General features: G+C 35.9%; 1 protein-coding gene across 2 annotated transcripts in view; it reads left to right on the plus strand.

The window, feature by feature from the left end:
* The window catches only part of AFDN (afadin, adherens junction formation factor), an 84,019-nt gene that overhangs the window by 7,100 nt on the left and 62,325 nt on the right, over positions 1-14,594 (plus strand). For both annotated transcript variants that reach the window (XM_009281753.1, XM_009281754.1), the window contains exons 3-7: positions 1,943-2,037; positions 2,777-3,039; positions 4,610-4,679; positions 6,862-6,980; positions 13,762-13,823. In XM_009281753.1, coding sequence (XP_009280028.1) covers positions 1,943-2,037; positions 2,777-3,039; positions 4,610-4,679; positions 6,862-6,980; positions 13,762-13,823 — 609 coding nt within the window. The remainder of the gene's footprint in view (positions 1-1,942; positions 2,038-2,776; positions 3,040-4,609; positions 4,680-6,861; positions 6,981-13,761; positions 13,824-14,594) is intronic.

The following is a 14,594-nucleotide window of genomic DNA, read 5'->3' on the forward strand; positions in this document are numbered from 1 at the left end:
GAAATGTTTGACTTTTGGATTCATAAATAAATAAATGAAGGAGCTATGCTAGGTTTTGGTGTGTAAGTTGTGGGGAGACATAATGATTCAGAGAATTGGGGGTAAGCAGCCAAATGTATTCAGTAGCATATTACATGTCTGCATTTGCTGACATTGAAGATGCAACCATATAATTTCTGATTAGCATTGTTAAGTATTAAAAACTGCACGCAATTTAAATTGCTGAAGATACTGTATTAGCATTACCTTTTCTATTGTACAGTGATATTAGATGTATGTCTCTATAGATTCATACATTGGGACTTAATAATAGGCTTATCCCTATGCCTGAAAAATGTTTAGAGGACTGAGTGCTCTTATGTTTAATACTTCTTTTGTGATGGATGACATACTACCATTATGATACTGATTCTAAGTATGTTCAATAACTGGATATTACTATAGTATCAGCACTTAACTTTGGTATTTATAGTACTAGTCTATGGACTGTCTCTGGCTGATGTCTTTATGTCCCAATAACATCACAACACCCCCAGGAGAAGCTTACTACTAGGAGCACCCGTTATACTTTTTCCCATGTCAAAATCATGTAAAACTCTGTTGGTACCATTCTTCATCGATAACCCAGCTTCTTCCCCCCTCCAATCACTTTGTGTTTTCCGTTCTTTTGTACTGTTGCCTTCCTTTCTTTGTATCTTCTGCTTTTAGTCAGTGTATGGTTCTTAACAGTTAAGTTTTCTCTGCGCTGTTGACTTTTAATTCCTTTAAATACTGTTCATTGAAGGATTGATAGAGGACTTCATAGACTAAGTGAAATTGTATGGTTAAATGGCTTGCATTCTGATTTTAATAAACAGATCCTGGTAGTAATGCTGGGAGTTTACAATTAGATTTATGGAGGTTCTGCTTATATTGACTTTCATTTAAAATTTGAAGATGACTAGTATCCTACTGAAGACAGTATCGCTGTATGTGCCGAGGCTTTAATAATATTCTCTAATGCTTTTTGGGGATGACTTGAAATCATTGTTCATGTCCACAGGTAAGACATTCTTTGTCTTGCAGCCTTCCTTTTTTGCACCTTCTCTTTGGAGGAGAAATTGGAGAGAAGTCAGAAGTGACAGTATTACTTTAGTATCTGATAGTATTTAAAGTTGTAGTGTTTTCTGGGAGGTGGGGAGGATTTATATGTATGCCAAAACCCATCTGTGTTAGCCTGTGAAGGCAGCAGCTAAATCCTGTGCTGCATCCAGTGTATCTTGTGAAATTTTATTCTATTTGGACAATATGCTCTTCTGGGGGGAGAAGGAAGACGAACTTTATCTTTGACCTCATTTTCTGCGAGATTAAAATATAGGTCAATGGGACCATAAAGATGAGGCCAGAAATGCTAGTCCTGTATATCAAGACTAAAGCTGTCATAAGTAAACGCTTTGTAAGATTCTTTTTTAATATCGCCCTATTTCAGTATCTGATGGATAGGAAACAGTTTGGCATGTTGGCCACCTGATAGTAGATATTGCTGATAATCTGTACTTTTAGTAAGTTCAATAAATACTATTATTATAGAGATCTGCAGATATCTTATTTTCTAAATCTTTTAAACCCATATTGGTATACCTGTATAAAAGAGATTTAACAAAAATTGTATTCCTTAAACTACTAAGGAAATAGAGGAAGTTTTTCAAAGTATGTTCAGAATAGTAGTTCTTGATTACTTTGTTCTTTGCACTTGTAGAAAATACTCTGAGTGGGCTCTGTCTACTTTCAATGTTTTTACACTACAATGAACAACTAAGTTCCCAACAAATCTTGAAAGAATATCACTCAGTTATTTTTTTTGGTGAACATTGCTACTCTGAACTAAATTGCAATAATGTGGAAATACTGTGTATTTGAACTTTAATAACTTGCAAATTAATATTTGTCACTTGCTGTACAGATGGTTCTGACTCCAGAGATAAGCCAAAGCTCTATCGTCTACAACTAAGTGTCACTGAAGTTGGAACAGAAAAATTTGATGACAATTCCATTCAGGTATGGAAAAAAGGTAGACTCAGATGACAGAACTGATCTGCTCTCTAGTCAGTTATGTGTAATTGTGGAAACTAGTAAAATATTCTGTGAATACCTTTCAAAGCTAGAAGAGTAAAATATTGCTGCAATTTCATGTTAATGGTCATAACTGATTTATTTTATTTCCTCTCTCTTGCTTTAAGAGGAAAGTAAGGCTTTCATTATTTAAAACAGGGTATTCTTTTTTGTCACTGGATCAAATGGTACATATCAGTGTTATCGTAACTGCTTAATGGCTTTCAATTCCTAGTCTCAACCCCTTTGGGTGAGGCAGGATTTCTTAAATACATAAAAAAAACATAGTTGTATGAAGTTCGTGCCAGGGAGTCTCTTATAGCACCCTGGGTCCACGTCACTGCAGTTAGTTGACTTGTAAATACTTGCATTGTGAGATTTCACATCAAAACAGGAAGTAGAAGAAAACAGTTCTGAACAGCATATGACCAAAAAAGTGAAAAACTTTTCATTAATGGATTTCTGCTGCACATTTTAGTTAAATGCGTGTTTTATTATCTCTGTTGCAAGGAAAATTGAAGTGAAACTCAACTGATTTTAGTACCACTCCTCTGTATTAAATTCATAAGCAAGCAAAGTTAAGTTACTAGTCTGTAAATAGGGTAAGCTGCAGCTCAATCTTTTTGTTTTAATTTCTGCTGCTGTATAGTTTAGTTTATTCCATGTTAATTAATTCTATTTCCAGTTATTTGGTCCAGGAATTCAGCCTCATCATTGTGACCTCACTAATATGGATGGAGTTGTTACTGTAACCCCAAGAAGCATTGATGCCGAAACCTACGTGGAAGGTCAGCGTATTTCAGAAACCACTATGCTGCAAAGTGGAATGAAGGTTCAGTTTGGGACATCTCATGTGTTCAAGTTTGTGGATCCCACTCAGGACCATATTATTCCTAAAAGACCTATTGATGCAAGTCTTATGGTCAAAGGTCCGAGACACAAAACTGGGTGAGTAAAATTTATTTTCTTCCCACTGAGGTGAAGGGAGGAGCCTTGGAAAAAAATAGAGAATGAGAGCATTATAAATGGCCTGTGACTAGAGTATGACTTTAAATGAGTTCTGAGTAGCTGCTTTTAAGTGTTAAATATATAATAACTATTTTAATACTTGAGCTCCACCTTGTGATTTTTTTTAGGATTGGCAAGTGTCTTTTTCATTATGAAGTATTCAGACAAGTTTTCCTGATGCTTACATCTGTGTTAAAAGCAGTGGAATGCCTTATGTTAATGTATTTCAAAGTTCATCCAACCTCCAGGAAAAGTAAAGAATTCGCTGAATGTTTTCAGAGAGGCTGGTTTTTGCTTTTTCTCAGATAGTAACTTTTAAAATTCCACTAGAAGGATTTAGAAATTAAGTAGGGTAGTCAAGAAATGAAACTGTCAAGATAGGGAACTAAATGTCTCAATATAGCAACACTTTTTACAGTGTGATTACTTATCTTCTAGTTTCCGTGTTGCAAGGACTAACAGTCCAGAAGTCCGTCCTGTTGTTTCTCTGTATATTCATATTTTTGATAGCTGCATAATAAAAATACTGGTTATAGATTTAGTGACTTCTAGGGGTTCAGGTATTCTGTTTAGTGGCTATAGAAATATTCAGGAGAAACAATCTTAAAATCAGACTTGTATAGCATGGAAAAAAATAACATTACATCTTCCATCCTCTCCGGGTCCAAAAGAGGCTACTATTGTAGTATACTGTGGTTTAGAAAAGAAACAAATTGGCTTGGAGATGAATGAGAGAGATACCTAGGAAAAGAGGCTCTTCTGGCTAATCTGCTGAGTTAATAGAGATCTGTACTTTAACCATTATTTTTTCGGCACTTTATTTTACTGTGGAAGTACACTGTGTGCTTGTTGTAGGACCTGTCTGCAGGAAGACCTCCAGCCATTTAGCTGTCATGTAATATTTCTGCTTAAATCTTGAGTTCATTCTACATCTAGCCTGCAGATCAATAAACAAATGCTCTTGCAGGTTTACATAGTCAACCGCAAAGCACTGTACTACTGCAGAGCTTTATCTGGACAGCAAAATCTCTGGCAAAGGGTTATTGCCGCTTGAACAATCAAATATTTTTTTAAATCTTTAGAATAAGCAGATAATAAAATGCATTACTATGATTTAGAAATGATTTACATTATCAAGATTTTTGTACATTTAGTACTGAAGAGCTGAGCAAAAAACTGTATCAAGTCTACTACAGTGAATACAGTACCTTGAACGTATTTTTATGTGGTTTTATATTTATATTATGCTTATGTATATTTGTATTTTCTCACTTGACTGGGGGAAAAAATGTAACTAAGAATCTGTTTTTCCAAAGGAAATGATCTTTACAAATATTTGTAGTGTTTTTATGTAAAGAATTATTACAGTGTTTTAAAAAGTGAATATTAACTGGACTTATGGTATACCTCTTGAATATTGATTTACTGATTTTAGCTGCTCTGTTCCTTGTTTGTTACATGTTTAACAATGTAATTTCTAAAAAGTACTTGAAATGTTACTTGCCTTTAGAGCTGTTCAGGAAACCACATTTGATCTGGAGGGAGATGTTCACAGTGGAACAGCATTACCAGCAAGCAAGGTATTATATTATGGCTAAATTAGCAATAAATAATAAAAGATCATGTGTAAGATAGGTCAAAATTATAACATCAGTAGTATTTGGTAAAGTGCGGCCAGTTCATCATTCTCCCCAGCCATTTCCTGTTGTGGGTGGGCTTAGGTATCATGTGCAGCATTATTATTACTACTACTACTATTTGTTATTTTTCCACAAAATGGTTCTATTTAAGTTTGTATTAGCATTTGGCATGCATTCCATGCCAAGAATAGTAACTTTGTTTAGAAAGGGAAATTCCTCAAGCCTGGAATAGTTTCTCCCCAAACTGACCTATTGAAGGCAGAGTACATGCAGGTAGAGATTCATCTTAGAAATGATACATCGTTATCTCATGTAGGTAGCATATGACTATTGTCATCTGCAATAGGGTAAATAAAAGTTTTATATAAAATGTGAAAGGATGTTCAATTTTAATTTAACTAGGCTTTTAAAATTTAATGGATGTGACTTTTGACTTCAGTAGAGCTCACGTACACGCATTGACTAAACAAACTGTCTCTGCAGTCATAGTTATAAACATTTTATGAGGTGAAAATCTTTTCTTGCTTTCTTTCTGCACTGCCTTTCTGTTAATAAATTCTGTGCCAGAGTTGCATTTTCCAAGAGCAAACAAATAGAGTAAAATGACACAGTGGTTAATGCCTTTCTTGGTGCTATGATCACATGCCTCAGATGAAATGAGAGAATGAATTATTTCAGCAGTATGAAATGTAGTAGTCCTCCCAGAAATGCATTTCCTTTTATGTTTTATTACTACTATTACCAAATTGAAATACATGTAAAGGAATTTAGTGATATTGTTCTGGCAGTGTAGGTATTAATAATACTCTGATAGTCTTAAATTTTTTTTTTTTTTCTTGCCACAGACTTCTGATTCAGGTTTTCTCCTTTCTTTGTAGCTTTGTTTGTGAAAATGCTTTCTTTTATCTTGGATGCATTCTTTACCTCTGATAGGAATTTATTTAGTGATGTTTTGGAAGGAAAAAACCCCAACTTTGTAAACTATTAAAATGCCTCAAAATTGTTCAGAATTGGAGTTTCTGACATTATTGTATAGCATACCTCATTCTTTTCAGACTCATTAGAAAAATACTTTTAGTGGACCTAGGGAAGCTTGGGAAATTTTTTTTTCTTTTTTTGAGTTGTACTGTTTAAGAATGTGCATGACATCTTGTTAAATCACTGGTGAATCACTTGTTTTCTAACGGTTGCTCTTATGAGTTTGCTTTTCTAGTTGGAAAAGGGGTAACAATAACTTTCATTGAAGTTCTCTGAGACCTGGTGATGAAAAGTGATTCATGGATTGGCATGTCAGTACTGAAAAAACTATTTTGTTCAAACTCTTGTTTTGAGATGCACTTTTTGATAGGTTTTCTTGTGTCAAAGCAAATTATTTAGTCCTAGAAATTTCTTAGGAAATGTGGAAACACTTCATATTTTACTGATGTTTTGTTTTCAACTGTTTATACTGAAAAATAATTGCTACATATTTTGCTGCTTAAAGCAGCATGTTTTTCCCCTTCCTGATAGGGTTTGATGTAATTGGAAATCATAAATTAAAAGCTTCTTATTAAGGAGCTTGTGACACTGAAAGAAAACAAACGAAATTGTACATAAAAAATTGCATAGTTTGAATTGCCACTTCTTGTCTTGGAAGATTACGTACTGTCTAGCAGATCAGACTTGCCTTCAAAACAGGATAAATTATGGCATGGATCAATAATGTAAGCACTTGGAGCTATTGCAGAAGCCGGGTAGGGGAGCGTAGCCAGTTTTAAATCTGTTAATATGTTTAACTTTGTCTCTCAGCTAAAGTTTTCACTAACTATTCATTCTTACTTTGTATTGATAACTATGCAACTTTTAAATAAAGACGTTTGAGATTTTCATTATATGTTCTTGCTGTGCATTAACAAATAGCTGCCCCTAGCTGGCCATTGTCGTCTTTTGAATTCAAGTGTGCTCTTCAATGCTTCGTTGTGGTGAAAACACCTGCTGAGTTGCTGGATTCTGTGCTGTACTCTTCTGTTTTGCCATCTCTTTTCAAGCCTCAAATTGACACTTCATTTTAATAGTGCCAAGCACAAATACTGGCTAATCCAATGTTTGCATGCTAAGAACCTGTCCCGCTGTTTTGAATTAGAGCACCAGCAGGCTTGATGGTGACAGGACATCATCAGCATCCAGCAGAGCCGAACGAGGAATGGTGAAGCCGATGATTAGAATAGAACAGCAGCAAGATTACCGCAGACAGGAAAGCAGGTAGGAAATGTGTAATCCATTGCTTCTCATAATGGAAAAAACTGGGTACGTTTTTCTGATAGATCAAGCAGTGTGTTAAAATATTTTAAACTACCTGATTTTCCCTATGGAAAATGAGATTTCCTTTGAGATCTCACTCCAAATAAAACCCAGGATTAACAACCAAAGCAAAAAACTTAAGAATATTAAAAAAAAAAAAATTCCTTTGCTTCAATATTCTTTTATTTGTAGTTCTCTTTTTGTAAAGCCAAGCTGATAGTCACGTCACACCATTGTTTATTTGTGGTTAGGCATGTCATATGAAATGCTGTTAATAAAAAAAGTACAATTATTTGAAATTTTCATTGTCAGTGGCAAGATGATGTGATTTACTCTGGAGAGGGAAATAACCAGATCATTTCTATTTTTATGGTAGTGTTGTTGGCAAGTCTTGTGAGCAAGAATTTAGCTACCTCTGAATGCTTGTCTTGTTATGTAATTTATAAATACATATAACACCTCCTTCTTGATTTTTGCTTTTATGATATAGTGGCTGTTATTAGGTAGATAAATGCTATCCCATTTTGCTCATAGGCCCTTTTTTCAGGTACAGGACGACACTTTCCATGCCCTGCATATTCAGTTTGTTTCCAAAGCCATAGTGGAAAACACTGACTTTAAATCGTATGCCATTTTCTTGCTACTCAGTCTCCATGTATTCATAATACCTTGTTCAAATTCAGTTTGTGCCCATCCAAAAGGACTCAATTCCTTGTTAGACAATGTCTTTTAATATTAGCATTGCTTCAAAAATTGTCTCTATTTTCCATCATAAATAGAGAAGACCTCATGGGATGCATCCAAAGATGCTGGGAGTTAGCTGACATCATTGCAAAGCCACTGTCTCATCTTTGAAAGGTCGTGGAGATCAGAGGTACTGAATGACTGGAAAAGGGCAAATACGACACCCATCTACAGAAAAGACAAAGTGGAAGATCCAGAAAATATGGACCAGTTAGCATTAATTCAGGCCCTGGGAAAATTGTAGAACAAGTCCTCGTAGAAGCTATTTCAAGGCACACAAAGGACAAGGAAGTGGTTAAGAAAAGATAGCATGGATTTACTACGGATACATCCTGCTTGGCCAACCTGACTGGCTTCCATGATGAAACAACTTGCATAGTTAATAAGGGGAGAGCTCTGGGCATCATATCATCTACCTGATTCTAGCAAGGCATTGTCACAATCTCCCAGAACATCCTTGTTGATAACATATGGTCTGGATCAGTGGACCACAAGATGTGTGGAAAACTGGCCAAACTGTCGGGCTGAAACGGTGATGGTTAATGGCTCAAAGTTGAACTTGGCAGCTGGTCGTGAGTTGAGTTTCTCAAGGTCAATATTGGATCTGATACTACTCAGTAACTGTATAAACAATCTGGGTGACAGGATTGAATGCATTGTCACCAAGTTTGTGGGTAATACCAAACTTGGAGGACAGCAAATAAGCCACAAAGAAGAGCCACTGTTCAGAGACACCTATGCAACAAGAATTGCATGAAGTTTAACAAAAGTAAATGTGAGGTCTTGGACATGAGACAGAAAATGCCAAGAACAATGTAGCCTGAAGTTTGACCATTTGGACTGTAGCTAGCTCTGTTGAAAAGAACCTGGGGTCCTGGTGTACAGCAAGCTAAACTTGAGTCAGCAGTGTACCCTTGCAGCAGTGAAGGCAAACTACATCCTGGCTGCATCAGCAAGAACACAGCCAGCAGATCAAGGGGTGTGATTATCCCACTTTACTTGGCTCTTGTTAGGCCACACCTGGACTACTGTGTCCAGTTTTGGTGCCCCCAGTTCAGGGGAGAGATTGAAAAACTGGAAACAGTCCTGTGAAGAGACATCTCCACCAAGATGATTAGAGGATTAAAGAACTCGACATATGAAGAAAGGTTGAAGGGATTGGGTTTTTTCATTCTAGAGAAAAGGTGGCTCAGGGTGGATCTAATCACAATCTTCCACTATCTAGTAGTTATAGAGAAGATGGAGGTGCTGTCATCACAAGGATGCTCATTGACAGGTGAAGAGGCAACGAGCAGAAGTTGCTTCAGGGGAAAATTGTCTGGCTATAGGGAGCGGGGGCGGAATCTTCACTGTGAGACCAAGTGAACACTGGAATATGTTGCCCAGAGAACTGGTAGAATCTCCCTCGCTGGAAATTTTCAAGATTCTGCTTGACAAGGCTCTGGATAACCCTGGATAAAGCCCTGCTTTCAACAGAAGGTCGGAGCACGTGATCTCTAGAGGTCCCTTTCAACTTAGGCTTCTGTGTGATTGTTTTTTCTCTGGAGTCCAATGTCTTGGTCAGTTCTGATAAAAAGAGCATATTTATGAAATGAATTACTGGGTACCTAGAGTTGGAATAACATAGCCTTGATAAGAGATGGCTCAGGGCAGATCTTATCAATGTGTGTAAATACCTGATAGGAGGAACTTCTTTACTGTGAGTGATTGAACACTGGAACAGATTGCCCAGAGGGGGTGTGGAGTCTCCATCCTCCAAGATACTCAAAACCTGACTGGACAAGGTCGTGAGCAACTTGCTCTAGTTGACCCTGTTTTGAGCAGGGAAGTTGGACCAGATGATCTCCAGAGGTCCCTTCACACCTCAGCGACTCTGTGATTCTGTGAAAAGAATTTTTTTCAAATCTTAAGAAAAATACAAGACTGTATTGCTGTCTACATAAATCAGCTTTTAAATTTAGATGAAGTGCTGTGATCAGTGGATGAAAGGTAAGGTAAATGTGCTGCAGGGTTAAAAAGTGCAGTGATTCAAGTTGTAAAGCTTCTAGTATGAAGCTTCTAATACCTTTAGGTGGATTTATTATTCACTAGACAGAAAACAGAGTTCAGAGATGTGAGTAGTAGAAAGAAAAAAGAAAAAAAAAGGCAGAAAACTGTGCTTCCACCTGAACTGAATTCCTGTTGTTCTAGTGTTTTGTAGCAGGGACATCTTTCAAATGTTTTCAGTGAAGTCACAGTAGAATGCAACTCGGTTCTACTCTGCACTCTCTTTTTAGAGTGCCTAGGCATCTCGAGTATCTTTTTCAGAACTGTTTTTATTAAAGTTGCTGAAGATTTAACTCCATCTTGTTAAATTGCTAGTGTTTTAACTGTAGTTTTTCTCTCTCATAAAAGATCAACAAAACTTCTTTGTGATATAGCCTGTCAATTTCTTGAGGCTTCTACTGTTAATATTTCTTGAGTTCTAGCTGTGCATTTGTATGTGTATGAAGATTATTAAATTTCTGTATTTCTGCCTTTCAGCAAGAGCACTTGTTATAAAGAGGATTATCTTGTGCTATAGTTGTATATTTCAAAAATACAGAGCCATCTGTAAGCTGCATCTTTGCTTTTTTAAACTTTTAAAATTCCTTCTGAAGACAATACGCATACCAGTCTTACTGTTACTATACACCGGGGTTTTTTTCACCTTGGTACCTGCGTGCAGAAAATGTTTTGGGAGAGGCATCCAAATTACACTTAGGTTTGTGATAGCTACAACTGCAGAGATCTTTTTTTATCACCAGCATTGACGTTGCTATTTTATTTCTGTGTATATCTTATATGTGTATAGTATGTGTTTGTGTAATTACAGAGAGTTATTTATCTAAATACAGCATTTCTATCACATGCTTTTTCTCAGATATATTTACTGGGTTGAAATTAACAAATTAGCAAAGTCAGGCTGTCAAATTAGGAAATGCCAGGCAATGAGTTGCTCAAGTAAACTGAATTCTTCCCCTTTGTGGATGTATTTTGTGAATCTTTAGTTAGGCTTCCTCTGGGATACTCTGGTCTCATTTTGCGAACTCTAAGGACAGTAACCGTGGAGTGAAGTAACTGCTATGTTAGTTTGAAGACCCAAAAAATCTTCACTGAGCAGTTCCAGGTTCTTGTTACTGTACAACTAGTCCACCTCTGTACTAAATGTCCTTGTCTGTTCTTTTTGTGTGTGTTCATCACTGCTGTTCGAAGGTGAATAACAAGGCAAATAAGACTTTCTTCCGGTCACTCACTGAATGGGTTGAAGACCAAAGATTAGAACTTAGCTGCCTTATTTTTTCAACTCTAGTCTCTAGGAAAAAAAAAAAATTAAATCTGAGAGCATAAATCCAATTTACTTACTGGGTATGGTTGTTCTGATTGAAGTGTGATTCTGTGAAATAAAAGATAATGACTATTTAGTTAAGGATTTGGGGCATACATCCTCGTTAGATAACTGACTTCAATTAGCATGAGCAAGCGTATAATAAAAAAGAAAAAAAGATCATTTTTTGTCTTGGATACCCTTCAGGAGTTCTTAAAAATGTGTTTGGTTGGAAATGAGAATAGTGATATGTAAGTGGTGTTAATGGAATGCAGACACTTACCTGATTCCTAATTTTAACATGCCTTACAAAATTTATACACAGCTAGTATGCTGGCTAAAACAACCACACAAGGACAGGGGATTTTTTTTTTTTTTTTTAAATGCATTTTATCATAGACAATTAATCTAGGAGAACACAGAAATATCTGGAGAATGGTATTACTGTTTTCAATGCAATTTTAAAGTGTACTATTACCTGACACTATACTTAGAGAGGAGGCAACACCTAATCAATATTTTATGGCCTTGCTAGACATACCCTAACTACACTTTTAGACTGGTTTAGCTCAGAGGATTTTCATCACCACAGAGAGGATTCTTCTGTAAAAGCAATAGCACAAAGACAATATATACTTAAAATTTATCCCATAACAAAGCAGGTTGGCTAGCTGCTATCATATCAGAAGCACAGAGCGTTATTTTAACTTAAATTTCCAATTTGCAAAACTTAATTAGAGAGTATTTCTTTTGTGTGTGCTTAGGGAAGGCATAAAATGGTACATTAGTTGAAGGAAACTCATACTGAGGTAGCTAAAATAATTGACTTACTGCATCTGTTCCTAGAGAACTAATTTACAGGTAAAACTAAATTAACATTTTTTTAAAGAAGTCTTTCCTCTTCCTACTTCATATTCATTTCTCTCTTAAAGCCAGTTTCCAAAATTCTGTAAGCAATCTTGCACTAATCCATATCAGTTCTCATCTCTCATGCCGCTTTCTCTCACACCGGAGGGAAGACTGAGAATCCTGTTCCTTCCTTTGTGCTGAAAGGGATCACCATCTTTTTGTTCTAAAGAAAAGGAAATAAATCATCAGCTGAAATCTGTCACTGGTTTACCAGCCAATTTGTTGAAACATTTCTTTGTCTTATTACCATTCCTATAATGACATTATTACCATACCATAATGACAGATTAAAAATTTCTCTGGAGTTGTCACTATAGTTCTATTTTGATAATGTTGTGTGAGTATTACGTTATTCTTCTATGGAAGTAATTAAGTTCTCAGTAAAGACAATGCACTTCTGACAGTGTGGAGGTAGCGAGAAATTAGTTCATCTTAAATTTATAGCAGTAAAAACAGAGGAAATGCTACAATTTTATACACTAACTGGGTGCTCTTCAAAAAGAATGCATGCTGTCATGTTTGAAATGTAACTGAACTGGCAGAAATTTGTGTACATATTGCCCTGCTGTGCCTGCTGTTCCTTAACTTTCAGCTTCCCAGAACTTCATTTTGGTGAGCTCTTTTTATAATAAAGCATTATTTAGATGGCATAACTGAGTTCTCTGTTGGTTTAAGTTTTTGCAAGTTTAAAAAAAACAAAAAAAACCCCCACCAAAACCCAAAGGTACCCTTAGTTTTTTTGATTGAATATGCTAAAATTAATTTTAGATCTTTTAACATCAGCCTTCAAAGTTATTTTGTGGATTTTTGCTACAGGAGATAGCTGAATAAAGGCCTTCAGTGTCCTATCTCTGCTTCGTGGCATAACTAAAATTTCTCAGGAGAATGAGGGTTATATAATCATATTACATTCCTTTCTTTATCAAAGTTGCTGAGGAAAGTAGAAAGCTACCTATTGTGTTACATGTGGTTAAAAATGGCTATTGCATGCAGAAGACGTTAAGCTTTTATGTATTTCCTAAAAATAGGTGCCTAACCACAGAGAACAGCTCAATTAATGCTTTTGCTTAAGGGAGGAATGATATAATGTGCTTAACCTTTTGTAGACACCAGAAAAATCAATTTTCTGTTAATTTTTCTCCTCTGTGAATTCTCTGATAGGTACTGATAAGAAAGAGCGCTGCAGTCAGTTTAAGTGAGGACATAGTCCTGGGGCTCATAGAATAACTGCTGTTTCTTAACATAGCATAGCAACAGCCAGGTGAGGGTAGGGGCTAGATTTTACCTCCTTTTTTCCTCCTTAGCAGAAGAAAGGACAAATAAGCTGACCATGTTCTCATCTGTTTTGAGGGCATTAAAGATAGCAAAGTACATTTGTTGTAACAGAGCTGATGTTTCAGGTAGAGCTTCATTCACTTTCTTTCATGTGTCCATGAATAATTTGTTATTTGAATCCTGTCAATGGCAGGTGGCAAACTGATCCTATCAGTCTGACATACAGCGCAGAAGAGGATGTTCATTAATATCACAGACTCCACAGTTCAAGCCTGTATTTTGATCTGTTGTCTTGCAGGCAAATATAGCTTGAATGATTCTAGAGGAAAGGTAAAAAAAGGGTCATTTTGGGAAAGGATATTGTGTCAGCACTTGGAACCAGTGTATTTGGAGAAATCTGTCATTTTACAGTGGAATTAATATCACCCGTATGGATTGTTTGTTTAAATTTTTGTCATCTTTCTTTAGACCTCAGGATACCCATGGGCCAGAACTGATACTACCTGCCAGTATTGAATTCAGGGAAAGCTGTGAGTACATTGTGAAGTTATAAAACTAACCTGTTGACATGTTTTTCTATAGTGTAATATTTCAGTCAGTTTGCAAACTTAAGGATAACTTAAGTGAACATTGAAAAGAATAATGACTAAACAGATGATAGCTAATCCACTAATATAATTTATTTTGTTGGGGAGGGTGAACAGGAACTTCAGGTATTGAGGCAGGTTCATGCATCTCTAATTCTAATTGCATTTCAACTCTTTATCTTCAGATACTCAAATTTAACTGTGAAAAATTGTTAATCCCACCTCCTCAACAGTACATTGGATTCATTCTCTTCTATACAGTTCTCCATGCCTTGGATAACAGATTGCATCTTGGTCAAAATCCATTTTATATAAAATCTGATTAGGTTTAAATTTTCATTTAGAATTTAATTTTTTCATATCTTGGTCTCCAGGTTTTTAAGGTCTCAGATCTGGTAGAAAAATATCATACCTGAGATTGTCCAGACTTCAAATATTTGAAACTACATAGATTTGTGAGCAAGCAGAGACAGATTTTTATTAGTATAAAATTCCCTATAATAAGGGAGCTAAGGAATAGAATGGACAAGAGAAAACTTGCATTTTCCTGTTCCCTTGAAGATGCAAATTTTCAGCAAAGAGATAGGAAATAGTACAGAAATGTTTCCTGATGATCAGATTTTCTAGCTTTCTATAGAAGTGTGTTGTTATTGTGCCTAAGTAACTGTAGTACCTAATAAACAATTTAGAGTTCCACTTCCTGTTGGTCGCTCT

This window comes from Aptenodytes forsteri, unplaced genomic scaffold, assembly GCF_000699145.1.
Source record: "Aptenodytes forsteri isolate BGI_AS27 unplaced genomic scaffold, ASM69914v1 Scaffold132, whole genome shotgun sequence".
In the NCBI taxonomy this organism is placed as follows: domain Eukaryota; kingdom Metazoa; phylum Chordata; class Aves; order Sphenisciformes; family Spheniscidae; genus Aptenodytes; species Aptenodytes forsteri.